General features: G+C 34.2%; 3 protein-coding genes across 3 annotated transcripts; 1 reads left to right on the top strand and 2 right to left on the bottom strand.

Moving 5' to 3' along the window:
* Positions 1–68: 68 nt before the first annotated feature.
* LOC107717685 (WD repeat-containing protein 91-like) lies at positions 69–12,859 on the top strand. Its single transcript, XM_016524521.1, has 15 exons — positions 69–232; positions 1,133–1,312; positions 2,399–2,606; positions 2,764–2,895; positions 3,390–3,402; positions 3,724–3,823; positions 4,864–5,019; positions 6,661–6,839; positions 6,944–7,094; positions 8,031–8,125; positions 8,243–8,402; positions 9,371–9,479; positions 10,721–10,833; positions 10,920–11,117; positions 12,247–12,859. The coding sequence occupies exons 1-15, from the start codon at positions 110–112 to the stop codon at positions 12,409–12,411; spliced, it is 2,082 nt and encodes a 693-aa protein (XP_016380007.1). The 5' UTR covers positions 69–109; the 3' UTR covers positions 12,412–12,859.
* Positions 12,860–14,601: 1,742 nt separating this feature from the next.
* On the bottom strand, positions 14,602–18,087 carry LOC107717686 (vitelline membrane outer layer protein 1 homolog). The gene is made up of 4 exons (XM_016524522.1): positions 18,067–18,087; positions 16,544–16,755; positions 15,323–15,436; positions 14,602–15,088 (listed from the first exon to the last, which is right to left on the bottom strand). The coding sequence occupies exons 1-4, from the start codon at positions 18,085–18,087 to the stop codon at positions 14,905–14,907; spliced, it is 531 nt and encodes a 176-aa protein (XP_016380008.1). The 3' UTR covers positions 14,602–14,904.
* Positions 17,883–21,756, bottom strand: LOC107717692 (vitelline membrane outer layer protein 1-like). The gene is made up of 4 exons (XM_016524527.1): positions 21,517–21,756; positions 19,663–19,799; positions 18,604–18,717; positions 17,883–18,369 (listed from the first exon to the last, which is right to left on the bottom strand). Exons 1-4 carry the CDS (start codon positions 21,715–21,717, stop codon positions 18,186–18,188), a joined length of 636 nt encoding a protein of 211 aa, XP_016380013.1. The 5' UTR covers positions 21,718–21,756; the 3' UTR covers positions 17,883–18,185.
* Positions 21,757–25,603: the final 3,847 nt, after the last annotated feature.

A 25,603-nucleotide genomic window follows, 5' to 3' on the forward strand; every position in this document is an offset into this window, starting at 1 on the left:
TGTGCATTATTTCCGTGTGTGTGCATTATGTGCATTATTTCCGTGTGTGTGCATTGTTTACATGTGTGTGCATTATTTCCGTGTGTGTGCATTAGGATACTATGTGAGAATGGCCTCAGCAGTGGAGAGGACGGATGATCTGGTGCGAGAGTATCTGATATACCGCGGTTTCACCAGCACACTGAAGCACCTGGACTCAGAGATCAAAGCAGACAAAGAGAAAGGCTTCAGAGTGAGTCTATGTGTGCAGATTCATGCATTCACCTGATCTGATCTGCAGAAGCCTTGTGTGTAGGACTGAATAACAGCAGGACATAATAAACAGTATATAAGGTTTAGTAGATTAGTGCATTCAAATATGAGTATGCATGAACATGCACAAGTCAAATGTACATTATTGACCTGTTAAAGGAATAGTTCTCCCAAAAATTGAAAATGCACTCGCCTTCAGGTCATCCAAGTTTAGGATGAGTTTGTTTCTTCATCAGATTTGGAGAAATGTAGCACTGCATCAGTGTCTCAGCAATGGATGCTCTGCAGTGAATGGGTGCCGTCAGAATGAGAGTCCAAACAGCTGATAAAAACATCACAGTAATCCACAAGTAATCCACAGCACTCCAGTCCATCAGTTAACATCTGGAGAAAACAAAAGCTGAAACAAATCCAGCATTAAGACGTTTTTAACTAAAATACATTGAGTCCATAATCCATAATAACGCTTCCTCCAGTGAAAAAGTGTTCTGGTCTGAATCAGGAGAGAAATCTGCACAGATCAAGCAGCGTTTAAACAGCTCTAAACATATATGTGGCTGGATTTTGATGTGAGAGACAACAAGAGATGCACTTTTTCACTGGAGGAAGAGTTATTATGGATTACGGACTCTATGTATTTTAGTTAAAAACATCTTAATGCTGGATTTGTTTCAGCTTTTGTTTTCTCCAGATGTTAACTGATGGACTGGAGTGCTGTGGATTACTTGTGGATTACTGTGATGTTTTTATCAGCTGTTTGGACTCTCATTCTGACGGCACCCATTCACTGCAGAGCATCCATTGCTGAGACACTGATGTGATGCTGTGTAAATGTTGTGTTGTGCTGATTTGCGGATTGTTGATTGGTGTTTTATCACAGGTTGATAAGATCATCGATCAGCTCCAGCAGCTGATTCAGAGTTATGATCTGACGGGTCTGAAGGAGTACTGGGCGTATCTGGACCGCAGGCTCTTCTCCAGACTGGAGGACGTCTACAGACCCACCGTCAACAAACTGAGGACCAGTCTGTACCGCTTCTACCTCATTCACACCGTTCAGGTTCTCCAGAACACTCCAGCTCATGTTTCACACACAAATCAAAAGAAAAAGAAAATGTATTTTGCATAAAAAAAAATTAAGCCTATTTTGGTAAATTAGTATTGTTGTGCCTTTTTCATGACGTTACACAGATTTCGCTTGTAATTTTGTTAATGTTATGCAAAAAAGCACTATATTATTTCAATGTAGTTCTACATTTAATCTATGCCGATAGTGAATTTATACAGATCTATAACTAAAAATATCATTGATATATTAATGAATATAATGTACTAAATATACCTAATATAAAAAAATTAAATGACAATAATGATAATAAAATAATAGTTATATTATTTCAGAGTAATTGTAAATTAAATTTATGCTGATAATGAGTTTTTTTAGTGATCTATAATTAAAATTAATATATTTATGAATATAATGCACCAAATAATCTAATACAAACAAATAGATTCAATAATAATAATAAATGCTATTCATTAATATAAACATATCTAATATAAAAAGAAATTAATAAATAACAGCTTAATAAAAAGCTTTATTATTTCCTAGTACTAAATCTAATTTATGCTAATAATGAATTTATACTAATAAAAAAATGACATAATATATTAATAAACATAATATTTAAAAAGATGTATTGAACATAAAATAATAATAAATAATTCTACATAATTCAAAATATAATTCGTTAGTATGTAAATATGTTTCCTGTATAAACAATAAATAAAAAAATAAACAATAAAAATAATGATGTAATAAAAAAATGCTGAATTATTTGAAGGTAGTACTAAATTGTTGCGGATAACGAATTTATACTGATCAATAAATAAAAATATAATAGGTAACATAAATAATAATCAATATTGATGATAAAAATAATGGCATTAAATAATAGTAATATATGAATATATGTATGCACTATGAAATAATAATAGTAAAATATGTATTTTTAAATGATAATGTTAAATAGCAATAAAATGAAATAATAATAATAATAATAAATAAAAGTGTCTGTTCAGTCTCTTTTGCTCAGTGTAGTTCATCAGTGGGAGACTGGTGTCTTGTGTCTCTGCTGTGTCTCAGATGAAGAATACAGAGAAGACGCAGGAGTTTTTCCTGAAGCAGGTGCTGGAGCTGCAGGCTCAGCCGGAGTGGCGTGATTGGTTCGCTCTGCCCTTCATCCCGGCGCCGGAGCAGAATCCCTCCTTCTCTCCGTATTTCTCCCGCCAGTGGGCCGACACCTTCCTGGTGTCTCTGCACAACTTCCTGAGCGTCCTCTTCCAGTGCATGCATATCCAAACACTGTCTATTATGGGATGCTCAGCTGTTTAAATAGCATTAATGTGACACTGATGCCTAGAAATGACACTCAGTGTTCTCATGTACTGATTGTAGATGTGCGTTCATTATAATGAGGTCAGACTGATTGAGCTCCTTAACAGCTTCACCTCAGCCTGTGCTCTTGAGCTTCGACAGTGAAGTACAGAGAATCAAAACTGTGCAGGAGGAGAACGAGGAGCTCAGACAGATGGTGAGGTCTTCACTGTTTAGTAGTTCAGTTGGTTTAGTTAGTTACGCCTGTTAGTTTCAGTCCATTGTAAAAATGTCCACTAGAATGAAAGGCAAAATATATCGTTCCGCTCAATGCTTAGTTTGCAAACGAGTGCAATGTGGCACTTACAATGCTGATAATGAATTTATACTGATCAATAATTAAAAATATTATTAATAAGGAATATAATATAATATAAAATAATAATTATATAAATAATAACTCTTAAAAAAGTCATACTAAACAATATAGTTAATACTAAATGCTAAATAATAAAATAATTATTAATCATAAAGTACTGTTAATAAATAGATAAATTATAATAAAATAATAAAACAATTATACTGATGATTTGTACTGAATTTATACTGATGAATAGTTAAAAATACCATTAATATATTAATAAATATAATATTCAGTATTATATAAATGCATACATGATATAATGCAATAATAACAATAGCATGATATAAGCAATAATAAATTAAATAATAAGAATACAAATAATAACACCATAAACAGATATTAATTTAAGGTAGTACTACATAATTTATGCTGATAATATCATTAATATATTAATGAATATAAAATTGAGTATTATATACTTAATAATGAAATAACAATGATACATTTTATTTGTAGTGTGCCTTTCTTACACTCAAGGCACTAGTAGTACTACATAATTTATGCTGATAATGAATTCATAGTGATTAATAATTTAAAGTTATTAATATATGCATGAATGTATTCATTTATATGTAAACATATACTTAAAAATAGTACTTTTTAAATATTTTTAAAATAATTAATATTAATAATTATATAAATTCCGTTCATTAATATAAAAAATATCCAGAAACTTCTTCTCCACCTTCCTCCCTCAGACCCGACGGGCCCCTGGGAAAACGGCCCCGGGGCCACAATCCTCGCCCTGGAAGGACCCCGCCGTTACGCAGGTACATCAGTATCAGTATTTTAGAATCATTGTTGTTTTTGTATTTTCTGTTTTCATTTTAATTTTACAATTTTTTTTGTTTTGTTTTTGTATTTATTATTTTTTAAATGTGTCTAAAAAGTTTTGTATTAATTTTATTTCAGTTTTAGTTTTAGTTATTCTAGTACATCATGGTAAACTAAATGAAAAGGAGAAATGTTGCCTTGGCAACTTAAAGCCTTTATGTATAATGAATTATAAAGGGTTATTAAAGGCTATAATGCATTATAATTATTCATAATGTGCGTTGTAATACATTATATCTTGCCATAAATAATTATAACCAAATTTAAAATGCATAGTGTAACAATGAATTGATAAGTGTTATATTAAGTGTGTTTACAATTATTCATCCATGTTTAGATGAAGGACCCCCCTCCTAAAATTTAAAAGGCATGTAAATAGATGTAAATAGAACTAATTTATACTGTGAAAAACTAATATTATAAAAATATTATTTAGGAAATATTTAAGTTTCGCTATTGTTTTCTTCTACTCATTAAAGTACTGTACTGTTAGATGTACTGTAATATTTAGTTATTATAATCTAATTTTAAAGTGTATTTATTTTAATCTTGTTTTATATTTTTTATTTTCATTATTATTGTTAATACTTATTGTTGTATTGTACTGTATTGATAACTGTATCATTTATTTTTTTAAATCGATTTATTTATTTATTTATTAAGTTGCATTAAGCTTTTTCTACTCTTAGCTCTGTGCTGTTTTTTATTATTTATTTTAATCTAATTTTTATTTAATTTTTTAAATTGTAATCTTTTGTAGTTATTTATTTAGCTTTGCTTTACATTTTTAATTTTTAATTTTATTTTACTTTTTTTTTTCTTGTAACTATTCCACAGACACTTCGTTGTGGCCCACTGTGGCTTCCGGGATCCCAGTTTGAAAACTGCTGATCTAGCAAACGGTTGAGTTTAGACCCTGTTTTTCTGTGTCTTTCTGCTAATCTGATGGTTTTTCTGTCTGTGATTGTTTTTTCAGTCTGCGAAAGCAAAAGATCTGCCTTCCGCAAAAGACTTGAAGATGCCCACTGTTTCAACGGCGACGGTGGATTTGACCACAGGTCATTCCCGACAGAGACGACAGCATGACCACGAGAAAGAGAGAAAACAGCTGCTCTCCAGGCTCCCACAACAGGTCTAAGAAAATATCCACCAGAGCCGAACAAAGGCCCCTCTGTCTTTCTCTCTCTCTCACTCTCATCCAACACGTTCACTGCTTTTCTTCGTTTTGCTCCTCACATGACACTGGCACAACAGTAGCCACTCACTCATTCAGTGTTTTTGGTTCAGGAAGTACATTTTCCTTTAAACGTTCTGATCCATAACCCAAACTAAACAGCCTTATGATGAATCATGATTGTAACTTTGATCTAAAACAATAAAACCTATTTGAAACTCAGAAAATAACAAAGATACAAGATGATATTTTATGAGGGAATGAACTACTAATCCCACAAAGAAATCCAGGTTTGAGGAAAAACCACAGTTTTTTCATGCAATGGTCAATTTTGAGATTTTGGGCTATTTTGCTTTCATAACAACTGGTTTAAAAAAAGAAGTTGTTTTCTTTCAGACAAGTGGAAAGAAAACATCCAAAATACACATTTAAGTGTTTACTTTATTGCACTTTATCTATTTGAGTATGAAAATTTCAATTCTAATCCATGTCTTTAAAAGTTTTTTCTCCACTTCGGCAGCATTTACATACACCAAACTTTGCAGTTTTATTCCTCTCTGTATTCTGAAGGTTTTTACTGAGGGGTTTGTTCATATATCATTCACACTGATTTATATGGCATTTTATTCCTAAAAATGTGGTGAAAATGCATATCTTTACTGGTTGTAAGTTTGTTTCTCCACTTCAGCAGAACTTACATACACCAAACTTTGCAGTTTTATTCCTCTCTATATTCTGAAGGTTTTTACTGAGGGGTTTGTTCATATATCATTCACACTGATTTATATGGCATTTTATTCCTAAAAACGTGGTGAAAATGCATATCTTTACTGGTTGTGAGTTTGTTTCTCCACTTCAGCAGAACTTGCATACACCAAAACTTACAATTTTATTCCTGTCTATATTCTGAAGGTTTTTTCTGAGGGGTTTGTTCATATATCATTCACTTGACTTTTTTTATTCCTAAAAACATGGCAAAAATTAGTTTTTTTAATGTCTGTTGACAGTATTTTCTGATTTATGGAGTGATAAAAAGAGATACAAAAAAACCCCTCTGTAAAAATATTTAACTCTAATATGTCAACAAAATCAAACAAGAATTTTGAGCCTGGCTTTGTCCGATGTTCAGATTAATTTTCTGGAAAATAACATGCTTTACATTGGGTTGAAATATACTATATCTTTTAGCAAATAATTGATTTGTTAAGATATAAAAAAAGTCATTAAGTCCATTAAATAATATTAACAGATAGAACTTTTGATCTTAATAATGTATTAGTAAATGTTGAATTTAACATTGTTTAATAAATGCTTTAGAAGTATTTTTCATTGTTAGTAAACTAATGCCAACAAACGGACTTGAACTTATTGTAAAGTATTTCTAATAAAATATATTTGTAGATTATTACAAAATATTAAGATATATACAAATATATAAGAGGTTTGAGAGTGTATGTAGAACTTTGTGCCATTTGTAGTGCATCATGGGAGTGGGAGGTCACCGCTGTTATCTCAGTTTGGATATTAAACGTGCCGAAATCATCATGTGATGTCTGCCTGGAACGTTTCTGTGCATTATTGTGTTTCTGATCTCCACAGAGCTCGGAGAAGAAAACCGATTCGGATCCAGACGCTCAAACCGAAGCTCTTCCTGATCAAACAGACTCCACCAATCAGACGCGAGTCTGTGAAGTGGGCGGAGCTTCAGTGGAGCAGCCCTTCATTAAGCTGAGTCAGGAGGAGTACGGAGAGCATCACTCATCCATCATGCACTGCAGGTGAGTGTAGACAGTTAACATTGAATATAGCTGTTCATGAAGCAGAAGCGGTTTTTGTGCTATGTCAGTCATTCTGGTTTTTAGTTTCATGTTTGTGTTTTTAGGGTGGACTGCTCCGGCAGGAGAGTGGCCAGTCTGGATGTGGACGGGGTGGTGAAGGTTTGGGCTTTCAATCCCATCATGCAAACCAAAGCCACTATCATGTCCAAGTCCCCGCTGCTGTCTCTGGAATGGGCAGCCAAACCCGACAGACTGGTAAATCACTTTTTCGTGAACAAACACTGATAAATAGATTTAGCCTAATAAATGAACCCCATGATGCATATTGCATTTTTAAGGGGTGCAGTTAAGCATGTTTAATATATTTAAGCTGTAAATATTTCTATTAAAAACAATCACACTCTACCAAAAAGTTTGGGGTTGGTGTTTTTGAAAGAAGTTTCTTCTGCAGTAATATTGTAAAATATTAGTACAATTTAAAATAATGGATTTTTATTTGAATCAGTGTTATTTTAGTATCATTGATATACTATTAAAGTTTTTGTTAACATTTTGAATTAGATTTTATTTAAAAAAAAATAATCATTTATTTTAATTTTTGTTAGTGTTTAGTCATTTTGTCATTTTTTTTATATATCTATATAGCTTTTACATTTTTTATTTTAGTTTATTTAGCTTTAGCTTTTTTAGTTCTTCGGGTTAAACTAAACAAAAACGACAAATGTTGCCTTAGTAAGTTTTAATATTTTATTTTATTCCAAGTAATGAAAATGTGTGTGTGTTTTTTTAGTTATACTGTAATAACCCTGATTTGAATATATTTTTAAATGTAATTTCCAGCATAATTACTCCTGTCTTCAGTGTCACATGATCTTCAGAAATCATTCTAATATGCTGATTTACTGCTCAAGAAACATTTCTGATTATTATCAATGTTGAAAACTGTTTTTGTGGAAACCATGATACATTTTATTTTTCAGGATTCTTTGATGAATAGAAAGTTCAAAAGAACAGTGTTTATTTGAAATAGAAATCTTTTTGTAACATTATAAATGTCTTTACTGGCACTTGTGCAATTTAATGCATCCTTGCTGAATTAAAGTATTATTATTATTTTGAACAATAGTGTAAGTTCAATAGTGTAGTATTTGCTTGGTTTTATTGGTTTATGTGGTGATTTTCCTCCTATAGCTGTTGCTCGGCAGTGGCGTCGGCACGGTAAAACTTTACGACACGGAGGCCAAGAAGAGCCTGTACGAGATGTCAATAGACGACGTCCATCCACGGTGAGCCCTCACAGATTACCCATAATACACCAGGATTTTTGTTTTTAAAAGTAGATGACAGTATGCAGTAGACATGCAGTAGATTCCTATTCCACTGAGCTTCCTGTGTGTGTTCAGGATTCTGTCGCTGGCCTGCAGTCCGAGCGGAACGTCGTTCGTTTGCGCCGCCGCGGCTCAAGCTGCTCATTCTGGTGTTGTGATGGAGGGCGATGCACGAGTTTCGGCTCCCGTATCCGGACAGCTGCTGCTGTGGGACACCAAAACCGTCAAACAGCAGGTACTGGAGCCAAACGACACCAACACAGAAATGCAACGACTGAAAACTCGTTGTATGCAGGTGCAAGTATTCAACTCGTATGCAATTGTAAATTGTATGCAAATCGCTTACAATTAGTACAGAATGCTGCTGCTAGATTACTGATGGGTGTTCTGAAAAAAACAGAATTTATCACCTATTTTAGCTACTTTACACTGGCTTCCAGTTCATTACAGTGTCGATTTTAACTTACTTATTTTAGTATACACTCTTAAAAATAAAGGTGCTTTAAAGGTTCTTCACAGCGATGCCATAGAAGAATCATTTTTGGTTCCACAAAGAACCATTCAGTCAAAGGTTCTTTAAAGAACCATCTCTTTCTTACCTTTTTATAATCTGAATAACCTTCTTTCACCACAAATAACCTTTTGTGAAACAGAAAGGTTCTTCAGATGTTAAAGGTTCTTTATGGAACCATTTAGACAAAAAGGTTCTTCTGTGGCATCGTGAAGCACCTATATTTTTAAGAGTGTATAAGGCTTTACACAATTTGGCACCCTCTTATTTAACTGATCTTCTACATGTACACAAACCTCAAAGGAATCTAAGCTCATCAAACCAGAAGATTTTAGACGTCCCTAGGACAAGATTGAAATTGAGTGGCGACCAGGCATTTTCAATGGTGGCCCCAAATCTTAGACTTTCATCCACATTGGGCTCTTTTAAAAGAAATTTGAGATTGTATTGATTAGAATTAGGTTTTGGCTCAACAGATTGATCTAGCAAAGTGGCTCTCGTTTTCTCCTGTGATGTTTGTTTTATTTGCTTATTTATTTATCAGTCTTTTTCCTTTCAGAGATGTTGGTCTAATTTTGTATTAGCTGTTGTTATTGTACAGCACATTGGTCAACCTTGTGTTGTTTTAATGGTGCTTTATAAATATAATAAAACAAAACTCATTTTAATGATGATTTTCTTGTTGCGTTCAGCTGCAGTTTGCGCTGGAGCCGGGGCCGGTCGCTATAAACTGTACGGCGTTTAACCACAACGGAAACCTGCTGGTGACCGGAGCCGCAGACGGGATGATACGACTGTTCGGTGAGAAGGTTATCATGGTGACCGAGTTGAACTGAGATGTAGATTTAGTCATATTTATTTCTATAGTGCTTTATACAAAACTGTTTGTTTCAGGAAAGCAGCATTACTGTTGTAAATTACATCAATTATGAAACAAATTTCAGCTGTTCTGCTCTACAGAAGACAATAGTGTCATTATTTTCATTTCAGCTCAATTCAGTTAATTGTCAATGTTCCAAAGTTCCAAATTCTGTTCAGTTCAATAACAGTGTCGATGTTCCAAAGTTTTATCAATTGTAAAACAAATTCAAAAACAGTCATTATTTAACTCAATTCAACTCAGTGTTAATTCAAATCAGTTCAGTAACAATGTTGCAAAATTGATCAATTGAAATTAATTAAATTTCAGCTGTAAAGCAGCTCTACAGAAAACAATAGTCACTATTCAGATCAGTTCAGTTCAATTTTGCTTCAGTTCTGTTCATTGTTGATTCAGTTGAGTTCAGTAACCGTATCAGTCTTGTAAAATTCATCAATTGTGATGCAAATTCAATTTCAGCTGTAAAGCAGCTTTACGGATGACAATAATGTAATTATTTAGCTCAATTTAGTTCATTATTGATTAAATTTAGTTCAGTGTTGATTCAGTTCAGTTTAATAACAGGGTCGATGATCTAAAGTGCATCAAGTATAAAACAAATTCAAAAACAGTCATTATTCAGCTCACTTTATTTCAGTGTTCAATGCTGATTCAGTTCAGTTCAGTAATAAATTCATTGCAAAATTCGTTATTATGAAATTCATTCCATTTCAGCTATAAAGCAGCTCTACAAAAGACAATAGAGTCATTTTACAACTCAGTTCAGGTCAGTGTTGATTCAGATCAGTTCAATAACTATATCAATGTTGCAAAATTCATCAATTATGAAACAATCAATTTCAGCTGTTAAGCAGCTTAGAAGAGTTATTTTTTAGCTCAATTTAGTTAAATGTTGTTTCAGTTCAGTTCTATGTTGATTCAATTCAGTTCAATAACAGTGTCAATGTTTCAAAGTTCATCAGTTATGAAACAAGTGCAGTTGACAGAAGTGTCATTATTCGGCTCAATTCAGTTTAAAATCTATTTAATTTTTGTTCTCATCTGATGGTGTCAGTGCAGTTCAATTGATAATATTACTGGATGTTAGTCCTCTTTTAAACTCCATGTGGCTCACATTTATTCTGCATGTTGAAGTGTTAGTTTCTGGTGCGTTTCTCTGCAGACATGCAGCGCTATGAGAGTGCATTGAGCTGGAAGGCTCATGATGGTGAAGTGTACAGCGTGGAGTTCAGCTACGACGAGAACACCGTCTTCAGCATCGGAGAGGATGGGAAGGTGATGGGAATTTTTGGGATTTTTGTTGGAATATCTAGAGTTAAGTGTAGATTCATCACTAAACGTCATGTTTTGTTTGTTGTCAGTTTGTTCAGTGGAATATCCACCGCTGTGGCGTGAAACAGTCGGAGTACTCGCTGTCCCAGGATGCCGTGGGGCCGTTTGTCCTGTCGGGTTACAGTGGTTATAAACAGGTTCAGGTTCCACGCGGTCGACTCTTTGCTTTCGACTCTGAGGGGCAACACGTTCTCACCTGCTCCAGCAGCGGAGGAGTTATCTACCGGGTAAAAATACATTTACCAACCACTCACACCTGTCAGATCAGTTTGGTTTTGTCACCAGTATTTTGTTTCTGTCATTATCCACCTTTTTCTTCAATGCGGAAGTAAGCCTATGGGCAAGACTTCCGGTTCATTAGCCCCTATAGGGAAATAATGAGAAGAATAACAACGTGCAATAAACGGTAAAACTGTTTGCATTATAAACCAGTGTGTTCATAATTAAGATAATACATTCAAAAAATATGGTAAGACACACCAATTTTCAATATCAAGCAGCAAAACAAACTGTTTTGTACAGCTAAAAATAGCTTGAAGCGGATGAGACAGGAAGCCAGACCCATAGAATTAAAAAATGTCCACGCCCATTTTTACGGGAAGAAAAAGGTGGATAAACCAGGGTTGTTTTAGTATCATTGATATAGTTTTATAGTATAGTAAGGTAGTTTTTTTTGTGTTTTCATTTTAATGTTAGTTCAAGTTTTAGTAATTTTGTTGGGTTATTTACCTCATTTGTTATTATTTTGTCTCTTTCGCTTTTATAAATTTTTTTGCTTAAGTTTGAGTTATTTTAGTACTTGAACTTAATCTAATCAAAAATGACAAATGCTGCCTTTACAACTTTCTGAAATAAAATGTTTAGTTAACATTTATTTTAATTCTTTAGCTTTAGTAATTTTATTAGTTTCTTTTAAATATGTCTATGTAGTTTTATCAAGTTTATTTCAGTTTTAGTTTCAGTTATTTTAGTACTTCGACAGAAATGAGAAATGCTACTTTTGCAACTAGCTGAAATAAGTTTTAGTTATTTATATTTCATTTTATTGCAGCTATAATTTTTTTAACTCTTCAGTTTTAGTATTTGGTTGTCTGTTTTTCTCATTACTATTATTATTATTATTTTAAATATCTATATTGTTTTTATTAATTTTTGTATTAAATAAACTAAAACTAAACAAAAATAAGAAATGATGCTTTGGCAACTATAGCTGTAATAAAATATGTTTTCTTTTAATATATATATTTAATTTTATTTCAGTTAATGTTTATTTTAGTTCATGTATCAGAATGTTTATTCAGGGTTGTAGTTTTAATGTTATGGATCTAACCTCATATCTGCTCTGCTCTTGTCTAGTTGAATAAGGCGGACGCTGGTCTGGAAAGCGTCTTGTCTCTCGGCGGTCATAAAGCGCCCGTCGTGACGGTTGATTGGTGCTCAGCGATGGACTGCGGCACCTGCCTCACCGCGTCTATGGACGGCAAGATCAAACTTAGCACGCTGCTCGCTCAGAAACCCTGAGCTCACAAATCAAGTACAGCAGATCTGAAATGATGATGATTGAAGCAGAATGTCTGCTATAGTTTAAATCACATGATGTCTTATGAAGCAATCATTCCTGACAGGTGACCATTAGAATATCAAAGCAATGTTACTGATTCAAAGACAACAAATCTGCATTTCCACTGAATGATAAAACAGACCATATAGATCCTGAGAGTGGTGACATATTATATTTTTCACAAAGCATTTATGGTTCTGTGTGCATTAGTGACGAACGATGAACAAATGTTCAGTGAGGAAGGGCATTACCTTCACATTAATGTTTCTGTCCTTCTAAGATGATGTTTATTTCTTACTTCTGGAACCATAAAATAGAGCTTAGCCAAGTAATAAACTATTTGAATGATGTTCATAAACATTTTTTTTGCATCCTGTTGAACAATAAAATCAAATATGATCAACCAAAGTCCTGTGTGTCATTTAAAGTGTGGTTTTGAGGTCCTAAGTTAATTTATAAAAACAGGGGAAAACAATTTTTGTATAAATGAATTTGAAATATGTCCACAGTAATACAATTACAATGGTAAAGTCACTTAAGTCAAGTGTCTTAAAAATCTTTAAAAGCAAAAATAGCCACTTAATTTAATTATTCAGTATAAATGTGTGTTATTTGAGCTGTTATGGGCGACATTCATATAAGCACAGAATAGTTACCTCACATCCTTTCCTGGCATCTTTGTGTGTAGATGTTAAACCAGGTATACTTTTTATTTTGTCATGATTCTATCATTCTCATGTTAATTTGTTAACATTTTCCATTAGTGCATTTATGGTTCAGTTTTACAATCTGAGGGATAAGTTTAATTATCTGTGGTAATTTAAAGGGATAGTAGGCTATATACACACACACACAAAATCAATAATTCCTCACTTGGTGTTGTTCTGAAGTTATGACTTGGCTTTCTGAGCGCTTTAACAATAAAGCGCTTAAATAAATGCCAGCGCGCAAAGGAAAATTCGCGTCCATTGTTTGAAATCAGGGCTCGCGTTAAATCAATGAGAACCGACAAACGTAACGGACATAATTACTTAAGAGAACCTATTGTATATCTTTCGGCACGAGTCGCAAAGGAGTAGGTATGAGGCGTTTGCTCATTTCTTCAAAGCTTGAAGAGAAGAGTTCTTATAGCCTATTATATGATTGAGCGCGAGTAGGACATCTTTAAATGTCTCGTTGCGTTTTCGTAAAAAGGAAGGTCATAGCCTACTGCTTTAGATCAGAACACCGAGGTGAGTAAAAAATGACTGAATTTTTATTTTATTTATTTTTTTTGAGAGAACTATCCTTCTAAGTTGAAGACAACATAAAACTCCTAAGAACTGACCCATAAAGAGTCTCTCAATAAATAATGATTCATCTTTTAATGATATCCATTCACAGAATCACATGAAGTAACTTAAAGGCACAATATGTAATTTTCGCCGCTCGTGCATATGTGGGGGAAAAAAACAGCGCTGTTTTATCATACTAGATACATTTGAAAGTTCTGTTATAATGCTACTCTGTGCAGTCATCTATTAAAGCACACAACATATTAAAGCGTCTTTGGTGTTTCCATGTTTTCTACAAAACAAAACCGGAAATCGAGGGGTTATGACGTCATTGGCATTGACACGGTCCGTGCCACTAGTTAAAATTGCTTATTTCTCTGGATTTAAACATTCTTAGAAACATTTGGGATAATGTAAGAACAAAAGTCAGCAAAATATATAACACTGTTCTAGTGGTTTTTGGATATTTTACTAAAAAAATCTTACATATTGTGCCTTTAATTGAAATGTATTTCCTAAACTGACAGCTATTCACAAAAATAGTCTTATAACAAACTGGAGGAAAACACAAGTTAATTCTTTATTAAGTTCAAGATCTTTATTTAGATCTAAATTAGATGTCGTTGCTGTTGTTGTTGTCTTCTATTCAATTTAAATACCTTATTTAAATCTCTCTTTTAGATCTGCCCAGTTCATTCTGGCCAAATCCGTTTAAGCACTGTTTGACATCAACAACACCAAGCTGAGTAAAATGACATAATTTTTTGTTTATTTCGATATTTATTATATTTTATTTTTTGAGGGAACTAGTTTTTTAAGTTAACCCAGGTAAGAACTGAACCATGAGGAGGCACTAAATAAATACGTCATCATTCACCTTTTTAATGATATCCATTCAAAGAATCACAAGTAGTAACTTTATAGAAATTGACAACTAGTCACAAAACTTATAACAAACCTGAGGAATACATAAGTAAATTCAGTATGTTCCAGATCTTACAATATGTAGTTGCTGTTTTCGTTATTGTCTGTTAAATGTGAATGGGAAGAAATCTCTCACTCTTAGCTCTGCCCAATTCATTCTGCCCAAAACTAGTTAAGCACTACTTGAAGGTAGGTTTACTGATGATGCATTAAACAATTCCACCAAATGATGTGTTTCTGAAACAACCAATCAGTTTAATCACAGCAGTACATGTGCACATCATTGAGGGCCGTGTCGTCTCCGACTCCCTGCGGCTGCTCAACCATCGTCTCGATGCCACAGATTCCCTTTCCTCCACACTTCTCACTCCAGTCGCCCCATTCGCCCCATGACATCCCAGATCCCTGCAGCATTTCTGCATTTCCACTGCAGTTAAACCTGGGAATACAATGACCATACAATGATCACAACCAGAGCTAGCCTATGAGTCCAACTGTCCAGCTCTAAGCGTTAAGTAACTCTAGACGCTTGACCGGGTCACTTCATATCCGTGTCAGATGACCCTGATGTGTTTATACAGCTTGTTATAGGATGCTGTGAGAACAACATCCATGCTCCAGAATCCTGTTGCTTTAGGAAAGCTGGTTGTCACAAGTTAAATAAGTACATCACCTGATATTGTTTGCGGCCGTGTCGTCCCAGGTCCCTTGGTAGGGTTCCACTCTCAGCTGAAAAGATGTCAGAAATCCACTTGAGCACCATTTGATATCTGACCATTTACCCCAGCTGAGGAAAGAACGTGATAAGAAAAGTTAGTGGTATAACCAGTTATTTGTTAGTTTAATAAATATGGAGTGTCCATTTACACTAAGTGCAAATAGCCCGCCTTGTTGGCAGAGGCTATTTATACTAACTCCACCCACCAACGTGTGATTGGCTAGTCAACAGTACAAAAGACGGTCATCTAACAATAGTTCCAGTGATGTACATGGTTAGCCGTGTGCTTTTTGACGCAATCGACCCGGGTTCGAATCCGCCTTTCGCTGAACTTTTTTCTCTCCCTTTTCAAATCAAATTTCAAATCTTTTCAATATGAGATTCACATGGGAATGACAATTATTTTCAATAAAAAGGATGGAAATAATCGGAAAGCTGAAAAAGTATCGGGTAGGGTTAGGGTAGGTGTGAGGAGGATTTTATTGTCCCAATAAAGTGGCATTCATTTAATAATTTGAATTAAAATTCTAATTTACATTCAATATGTTATTATTGCATATGGTTTTATAATGTACTACAATACTGAGGTGCAGATAATTGCCACTATTTTGCAATAAGTATTATAAATAAAGGAAATTGTGCTATATTACCATAGTGTAAATATATTCTATGGCTATTTGCACTTAGTGTAAATAGCATATAGCTAAAAATACTGCTATTGCATATGGTTAATGTACTACAATACTGAGGTGCAGATAATTGCCACTATTTTGCAATAAGTATTATAAATAAAGGAAATTGTGCTATATTACCATAGTGTAAATATATTCTATGGCTATTTGCACTTAGTGTAAATAGCATATAGCTAAAAATACTGCTATTTGCACTTAGTGTAAATAGTATCTATCGCTATTTACACTTATTGCAAATAGCCGCTGCCTAATAAAAAAATCCAGCTTAAAAGAGATAGCAAAAATCTTTGATGATGCCAGCTCTGTTCCAAATTCGAATATGCTGTCTGGCACATGGCTGCATCTAATTGAAATGATCCTCATTAGTGGCTGATTTGAAGCGCTCTACATAGGCAGCAACTCTGTCATAGGATGCTCTCTATATAGGCAGCTCACTAGGTTTTGGAACAGAGCCTCTGTATTACGTCCAGTTCAAGCTCTTCACCTTCCTACATCGGACTGAACTGTGGCGTAGTCCTCGTACGGGCCCGATGAGCTTTTAGACGGGTTGATGCAGTGAAGACGAATCCCATTGAGCGCTGTGTTATCACCAACCAGCAGAGATTCCCACATACCTGCCACCTTTAGAAAAACAACAGCAAGTGATGTACTAATAACTTTATAGTCACTCTGAGCAGTTGTTATTATTATGATTAACTAAAACAAAAACTAAGAACTTGCATTAACTCAAATAAAATCAGTTAAACAAACAGTTACACTTTCAGGAAATATTTCTAATTTCTATTTAGTTTAAGTTGAAGTACTAAAATTACAAAATTAGAAATAACTAAAACTTAACATAAAATCAAAATGAAAACTGAAAATCTAAAAAATGAAAACGAAATACAGTAAAAACATAAATACCATAAAACTAGGGCAGCACCGAAACTTTGGTGAGAATGATTCTGCTTTTATTACTTTCAGAGTAAACGGTGACTGATAAAGGATAATGTATTGACATGTCGTGCAGCGTAACGTTATCTGACTCACGGAAAAATCAAAACTAATAGGTGCAACAGCACACACAAAGAAACAAACATACTGTGGTAGAAAAAAAAGATAAATATTCTATATAACATATGATATAGGTAAGCAACATCACGACCAAGCACCAGCACGATTGCAAATGTGACATTGATTTTATACAACAGTAGTTCAATAAACAAGTAGTTAATATTAACTTTGGTGTTTCCATGTTTTCTACAAAACAAAACCGGAAATCGAGGGGTTATGACGTCATTGGCATTGACACGGTCCGTGCCACTAGTTAAAATTGCTTATTTCTCTGGATTTAAACATTCTTAGAAACATTTGGGATAATGTAAGTACACAAGTCAGCAAAATATATAACACTGTTCTAGTGGTTTTTGGATATTTTACTAAAAAAATCTTACATATTGTGCCTTTAATTGAAATGTATTTCCTAAACTGACAGCTATTCACAAAAATAGTCTTATAACAAACTGGAGGAAAACACAAGTTAATTCTTTATTAAGTTCAAGATCTTTATTTAGATCTAAATTAGATGTCGTTGCTGTTGTTGTTGTCTTCTATTCAATTTAAATACCTTATTTAAATCTCTCTTTTAGATCTGCCCAGTTCATTCTGGCCAAATCCGTTTAAGCACTGTTTGACATCAACAACACCAAGCTGAGTAAAATGACATAATTTTTTGTTTATTTCGATATTTATTATATTTTATTTTTTGAGGGAACTAGTTTTTTAAGTTAACCCAGGTAAGAACTGAACCATGAGGAGGCACTAAATAAATACGTCATCATTCACCTTTTTAATGATATCCATTCAAAGAATCACAAGTAGTAACTTTATAGAAATTGACAACTAGTCACAAAACTTATAACAAACCTGAGGAATACATAAGTAAATTCAGTATGTTCCAGATCTTACAATATGTAGTTGCTGTTTTCGTTATTGTCTGTTAAATGTGAATGGGAAGAAATCTCTCACTCTTAGCTCTGCCCAATTCATTCTGCCCAAAACTAGTTAAGCACTACTTGAAGGTAGGTTTACTGATGATGCATTAAACAATTCCACCAAATGATGTGTTTCTGAAACAACCAATCAGTTTAATCACAGCAGTACATGTGCACATCATTGAGGGCCGTGTCGTCTCCGACTCCCTGCGGCTGCTCAACCATCGTCTCGATGCCACAGATTCCCTTTCCTCCACACTTCTCACTCCAGTCGCCCCATTCGCCCCATGACATCCCAGATCCCTGCAGCATTTCTGCATTTCCACTGCAGTTAAACCTGGGAATACAATGACCATACAATGATCACAACCAGAGCTAGCCTATGAGTCCAACTGTCCAGCTCTAAGCGTTAAGTAACTCTAGACGCTTGACCGGGTCACTTCATATCCGTGTCAGATGACCCTGATGTGTTTATACAGCTTGTTATAGGATGCTGTGAGAACAACATCCATGCTCCAGAATCCTGTTGCTTTAGGAAAGCTGGTTGTCACAAGTTAAATAAGTACATCACCTGATATTGTTTGCGGCCGTGTCGTCCCAGGTCCCTTGGTAGGGTTCCACTCTCAGCTGAAAAGATGTCAGAAATCCACTTGAGCACCATTTGATATCTGACCATTTACCCCAGCTGAGGAAAGAACGTGATAAGAAAAGTTAGTGGTATAACCAGTTATTTGTTAGTTTAATAAATATGGAGTGTCCATTTACACTAAGTGCAAATAGCCCGCCTTGTTGGCAGAGGCTATTTATACTAACTCCACCCACCAACGTGTGATTGGCTAGTCAACAGTACAAAAGACGGTCATCTAACAATAGTTCCAGTGATGTACATGGTTAGCCGTGTGCTTTTTGACGCAATCGACCCGGGTTCGAATCCGCCTTTCGCTGAACTTTTTTCTCTCCCTTTTCAAATCAAATTTCAAATCTTTTCAATATGAGATTCACATGGGAATGACAATTATTTTCAATAAAAAGGATGGAAATAATCGGAAAGCTGAAAAAGTATCGGGTAGGGTTAGGGTAGGTGTGAGGAGGATTTTATTGTCCCAATAAAGTGGCATTCATTTAATAATTTGAATTAAAATTCTAATTTACATTCAATATGTTATTATTGCATATGGTTTTATAATGTACTACAATACTGAGGTGCAGATAATTGCCACTATTTTGCAATAAGTATTATAAATAAAGGAAATTGTGCTATATTACCATAGTGTAAATATATTCTATGGCTATTTGCACTTAGTGTAAATAGCATATAGCTAAAAATACTGCTATTTGCACTTAGTGTAAATAGTATCTATCGCTATTTACACTTATTGCAAATAGCCGCTGCCTAATAAAAAAATCCAGCTTAAAAGAGATAGCAAAAATCTTTGATGATGCCAGCTCTGTTCCAAATTCGAATATGCTGTCTGGCACATGGCTGCATCTAATTGAAATGATCCTCATTAGTGGCTGATTTGAAGCGCTCTACATAGGCAGCAACTCTGTCATAGGATGCTCTCTATATAGGCAGCTCACTAGGTTTTGGAACAGAGCCTCTGTATTACGTCCAGTTCAAGCTCTTCACCTTCCTACGTCGGACTGAATTGTGGCGTAGTCCTCGTACGGGCCCGATGAGCTTTTGGACGGGTTGATGCAGTGAAGACGAATCCCATTGAGCGCTGTGTTATCACCAACCAGCAGAGATTCCCACATACCTGCCACCTTTAGAAAAACAACAGCAAGTGATGTACTAATAACTTTATAGTCACTCTGAGCAGTTGTTATTATTATGATTAACTAAAACAAAAACTAAGAACTTGCATTAACTCAAATAAAATCAGTTAAACAAACAGTTACACTTTCAGGAAATATTTCTAATTTCTATTTAGTTTAAGTTGAAGTACTAAAATTACAAAATTAGAAATAACTAAAACTTAACATAAAATCAAAATGAAAACTGAAAATCTAAAAAATGAAAACGAAATACAGTAAAAACATAAATACCATAAAACTAGGGCAGCACCGAAACTTTGGTGAGAATGATTCTGCTTTTATTACTTTCAGAGTAAACGGTGACTGATAAAGGATAATGTATTGACATGTCGTGCAGCGTAACGTTATCTGACTCACGGAAAAATCAAAACTAATAGGTGCAACAGCACACACAAAGAAACAAACATACTGTGGTAGAAAAAAAAGATAAATATTCTATATAACATATGATATAGGTAAGCAACATCACGACCAAGCACCAGCACGATTGCAAATGTGACATTGATTTTATACAACAGTAGTTCAATTATTACACAGTCTGAGTAAATACATCTAAATGGACTTTTCGATGCAGCTTCAGTTTCCTCTGCAGTGAAAGATGGAGTTTGTTGATACTGATTTGATTTGAATGGTAACAACCATACAGAGTCTAATTATTCTAACTGAATTTATTGATAAAATGTAAGAATTTGACGCAAATGATGACACGTACATTTAGTAAGTTTAGGAAAATATTGCCCTTCATAAAGTTTGAAAGTGTCCTAGAAATCAATTTAAGGCAAATATCACAAATATGCTGATTAAAGTAAGACCTCATAGAGCACTGATGAGACTATTGCTTCAGAATGGATTACATTTACCAACTTGCTCCAGACAAGTAACTTTTTTTACTCGGACAAGTGAATGACTGATTTACTTGTCCAAAGGACAAGCACTTGTCAAGGCTTAATGTCGAGCCCTGTGGTGTTTTACTCATATAAATGATCAGCTACTGTAGTTGAGTTTTGGTATATTTTTTATGTGAGTATACTGTATGTATGTGGGCAAAGTTGGATATGTGTATAATAGTTGTCAATTGAAGTTAAGATACTGAGGATTATGAAATCTATATGTTTTTTTGTTTTAATTTATGATGCTTGGGTGTTTATAAAGCTACCATGGCTATTTTCATGGCAAGAAAAAGGGCCAAATGTAGCCAAATTTAAAAATAATAATAAAAAAAAATTACAAACATTTTTTTACCATTTATTTTTGATGAAAAGATCTAACATTTCTGGTCTGCAAATATCTGGCCTAATATTTTGTTGTCGTGACAAACCTAATTACTGTTAGATGCTGTGTATCAGTGCCATGATTAAAATTTCACATTTTGGGGTTATAATTTTGATCATATCACACACATGCCATAATACTTAACACGTATTATAATAATATCATATAGTGTGCTACTGTAGAATTCACTATTGGTTAACTTTAACATTACCTATAGTCTGCATGGCTTAGATGGCATTAGGTGAAAACTTCACAATAATCAATTATAACCAGACTAACCATTCATAATAAGATCAGGAACATGAATTAAGTAAATAGTCAGTTTTGATTTGAAGTGGAGTTGGTTACCAACCACTAAACCTCACACTACTGTATACTGGTAATAGTTACTCACCTTAAGACTAAAACCTGTGGCGTACATTCCAGTTGGACACATTTCTTTCTGACCCCACGAACCCCATCGCATCCCATTATGGACCTTCAGCACTGACCCAAAAGGTCTGCTGATGGTTCGCTCGAAGCGTCCTCCTGCGATCACATACTGCCCGAAAACAGCCAGCAGTGAAATCAGCGTCAGAGACAGAAACTTGTACATGGTTTGAGAGCCGTGTGTGTGTGTGTGTGTGTGTTGTCGGTTCGTCACAGAGCTCAATGTAGGACATTGACCCTCCACCAACAGCTGGATCCAAGTCCAACCAGCACAGCAAACAGAACCTCTTTCCAAAAGTAAATAGAGTCAGAATATAAACTGACCATTCGCTCAAGACATCAGATTTGATCAATATTACGATTCTCTGGTTCAAGACAGTAATCAGACAATTATGCAAAACTGTGGCACAGAAATACAGAAATACTCAGATATTAAAGTCAATGACCTGCATGTAAACACACAATTACACAAACACTAAACGGGTCAAATGCCACTCTATTTAGAAAGAAAAAGTTTAGCTCATTTAAATCTGCATTGCTTGGCATTTGTATTCAATGCATTTTTTAATTTTGATATCACAGTAGTTCACAGAAATACTTTAAATATATATTGTAAAGACTTTTCTTATGCTTTGGACTTCTACAGAAATGAAAGTTATTGTAAATGTACCTGTTTTATTCATTCTTTGATTAGTCAGTCAAGTCCAAATGTATTTAGAGAAATTAAGAACAAATGAGTGAGAAGCAAAGATAAATTTTAATGTTAACAACTTCAGTGAGGTTAGTGGGGAAGGGCATTATATAAGGGCGAAATAAAGTATAAGACCGTATTTCTGTCCTTCAAAGATGATGTTAATTCTTAGACATGGATGTCCTGCTCAACCAAGAATGCCTCAAATATTAAAATGATGTTTGTATAAATTTTTGCATCCCTTTCCATGAACATTTTTGTAAGACATTATTGTCAATGGACTGCATTGTGCCATTTCAGGCTAACTGAATACATTTTAATACATGGCTATGTGATGCGTGTATGATATGACGATTACTTTGAATCCAATGTAATTGTATTTTCATCTTGTTTTCCAGTACAAACATTCTTAAATCAAGATACATTTACTTGAAAAGCAAAAAGATCTGAATGAGCATTACGAAAAATATATCAAAATTAAGTGAGTTTTTGCTTAAAGAAAACAATTGCCAACTTGTTTAAGGATGTTAAATAATAATGTTGTTATATTGTAAAAAGTCTATCTTGTGTAAGAATGATTAACCAGAAAACAAGACAAAAGTACAAATTACTTAAATTTATATATGTATTATTTAAAAAGAATTGCGGTGAACCCTGTAGTTTTTTCATGCCTTTTAAAATCAACATGAAACTTCTGTCATGAAAAAAAATAAATATTGGACAGGACTTGATTTTATACTTAAAGGGATAGTTCACCCAAAAATGAAAATTCTGTCATTAATTACTCACCCTCATGTCGTTTCAAACCCGTAAGACCTTTGTTCATCTTCAGAGCTCTTTGACCCTCCCATAGACAGCAACACAACTGAAATGTTCCCAGGTCCAGAAACGTAGCTCAGGACATCGGTAAAATAGTCCATGTGACATCAGGGGTTCAACCGTAATTTTACGAAGCTGTGAGAATATTTTTTTGTGTGCAAAGAAAACAAAAATAAGACTTTATTCAATAAGTCTTCTCCTCATCCTGTCTGCTTCCGCTTCATGTCAAAAACGCATGCGCATGTGACACACAGCAAAATATATAAGTATGACTGATATAGGCTTATGTTTTATTTCTTTTTTCTTTTTATTTGAAATATTCCCAAACGTGTTAACTATATCATGAAATATCTCGATTCTCAAATATGTGGAAGTAAAGGCATTTTGCACCTTTATAGATTATGTTAGTTGATCTATAATGGGCGATGGACAAAGTAGCTCAATAGTCATGCCATAAAATATTTTTAATATGACTGAATTTAATAAAAACATTGTAATTTACTAATTATAACACTTTCATTGTACAGAAAGAAAGTAAAGAACATTTACATGATCAAAGAACATTTTAAGCACTCTCAAAAACTCTCATTATAATCACTGAAGCTGTTTACACTGTGAAATAAATATCCTACATCGAAACACATCTGTTGTTTCTGATGAGAGAATCACCAGAAAGCAGAATTCCTTCAGCGAGCGAGTGAATAAAACACCGGCATTTCAGCGACGACTCATCTGAACGCCTCTGATTGCATTCACAAGCTCAACAGAATTGTGTGTGATTGGTTATAATGCTGTAAAAGCACTGTACAAACGCGTCTGTCTCTGGCTCAGCGCCAGCCAAAGCGCAAACGCAGATTTGTATTTGGCAGCTGATGCTGTGCCTCACTGCACGTTCTAATTACGCTGGTGTGATTGTATGAAATATAAAAAATTAGTTGGCTATTTTTGTCTTTTAGAAACTGTATTCAAAATCCACTTGGCTCAAAAATCTGAGGGGGCACGTGCCTCACACGCCCTCAGTTTGAATGGGCATGATGCCTCTGGGGACAGTATCGATATTCGTATCATCATCGTATCGATGTATCGAACACAGCCCTACTGAGCACACGTCAATGTCCTGTAAACTGGAAAGTGTTTTACTTGGTTAAATTCCCATAAAATGTTGAGTTGCTGCTTTGATTTTGTAATTTTGGAGAGTACAGAGAGAAATACCAAGCATGTTTTGCAACACAGAATATTAGCTTGACAAAAAAAAAACAATTACCTCAAAACAACTTTACTTAGATTTGCATTTCATGTATCAACACTTGCGAGGAAAAGATCAGCTAAAATGATCATTCTGTCATCATTTACTCACCTTCATTCAAACCCGTATGATTTTCTTTCTTACGAGGTGCACGAGACAAATTTAACTAGAAATATTTTCAAACAACTTGACTTCTGAAGTTATAGTAATTATTACGATATTATCGTTCAAGATGATAATGCAAAACTAAATTATGCAAATCAATAAACACACTTTAGACAAACACTGACTGATCAGGTCAAATGCTGCGCATTGCCAGTAAAAGCATGTGCCCTTTGCTTGATAGTTTACATTTTTTTATTACCTTTCATGAGATTTTAAAGACAAATATACTGGAAAGCAGATTCCTTTAAATGAATACTTCATCCAAAAATGAACCTAATGCAGCATTGCATCACTTGCTGCAGTGAATGGGTGCCGTCAGAACGAGAGTCCAAACAGCCGATAAAAACATCACAGTAATCCACAGCACTCCAGTCCATCAGTTAACAGTTTGAGAAGACAAAAGCTGAAACAAATCCAGCATTAAGAAATGTTTAGTCCATAATCCATAGTAACATTTCCTGTTATTTGATGTCTCTCACATCAAAATCCAGCCACATGTTTGTTTAGAGCTGGTTTGGACTGTTTAAATGGTGCTTGATCTGTGCAGATTTCTCTCCTGACTCAGACCAGACCACTTTTTCACTGAAGGAAGCATTATTATGGATTATGGACTCATTTTAATTAATGTCTTAATGATGGATTTGATTCAGCTTTTGTCTTTGCTTGATGGACTGAAGTGGTGGGGTGTAGATTATTTGTGGATTGATGTTTTTATCAGCTGATTGGACAATGTTAATAAAAAAAATCCTTTCAATAGCATTTCTTGGACCTTTTGGGAAATTCTTGTTTAATGCATTTATTTTGATTTAATGTGTTCACAGAAATCATTTATTTATTGTAAAGACTCTTCTTAAGCTATGCTTTCTCACTTGTGCACATTTCTTAAAATTAAGTCGGTTTTAATGTCACTTTTGATGACGATTGAATGGTCTTTGAATATCGGTCTTTAAATGCAAAATAGTTAAAGGGGTCATATGATGCTGCTAAAAAGAACATTATTTTGTGTATTTGGTGTAATGAAATGTGTTTATGCGGTTTAAAGTTAAAAAAACACATCATTTTCCACATACTGTACATTATTGTTTCTCCTCTATGCCCCGCCTTTTTGAAACGCGTCGATTTTTACAAAAC

The sequence above is a fragment of the Sinocyclocheilus rhinocerous genome, unplaced genomic scaffold, assembly GCF_001515625.1.
Source record: "Sinocyclocheilus rhinocerous isolate Xijiao unplaced genomic scaffold, SAMN03320098_v1.1 scaffold3043, whole genome shotgun sequence".
Classification (NCBI taxonomy): domain Eukaryota; kingdom Metazoa; phylum Chordata; class Actinopteri; order Cypriniformes; family Cyprinidae; genus Sinocyclocheilus; species Sinocyclocheilus rhinocerous.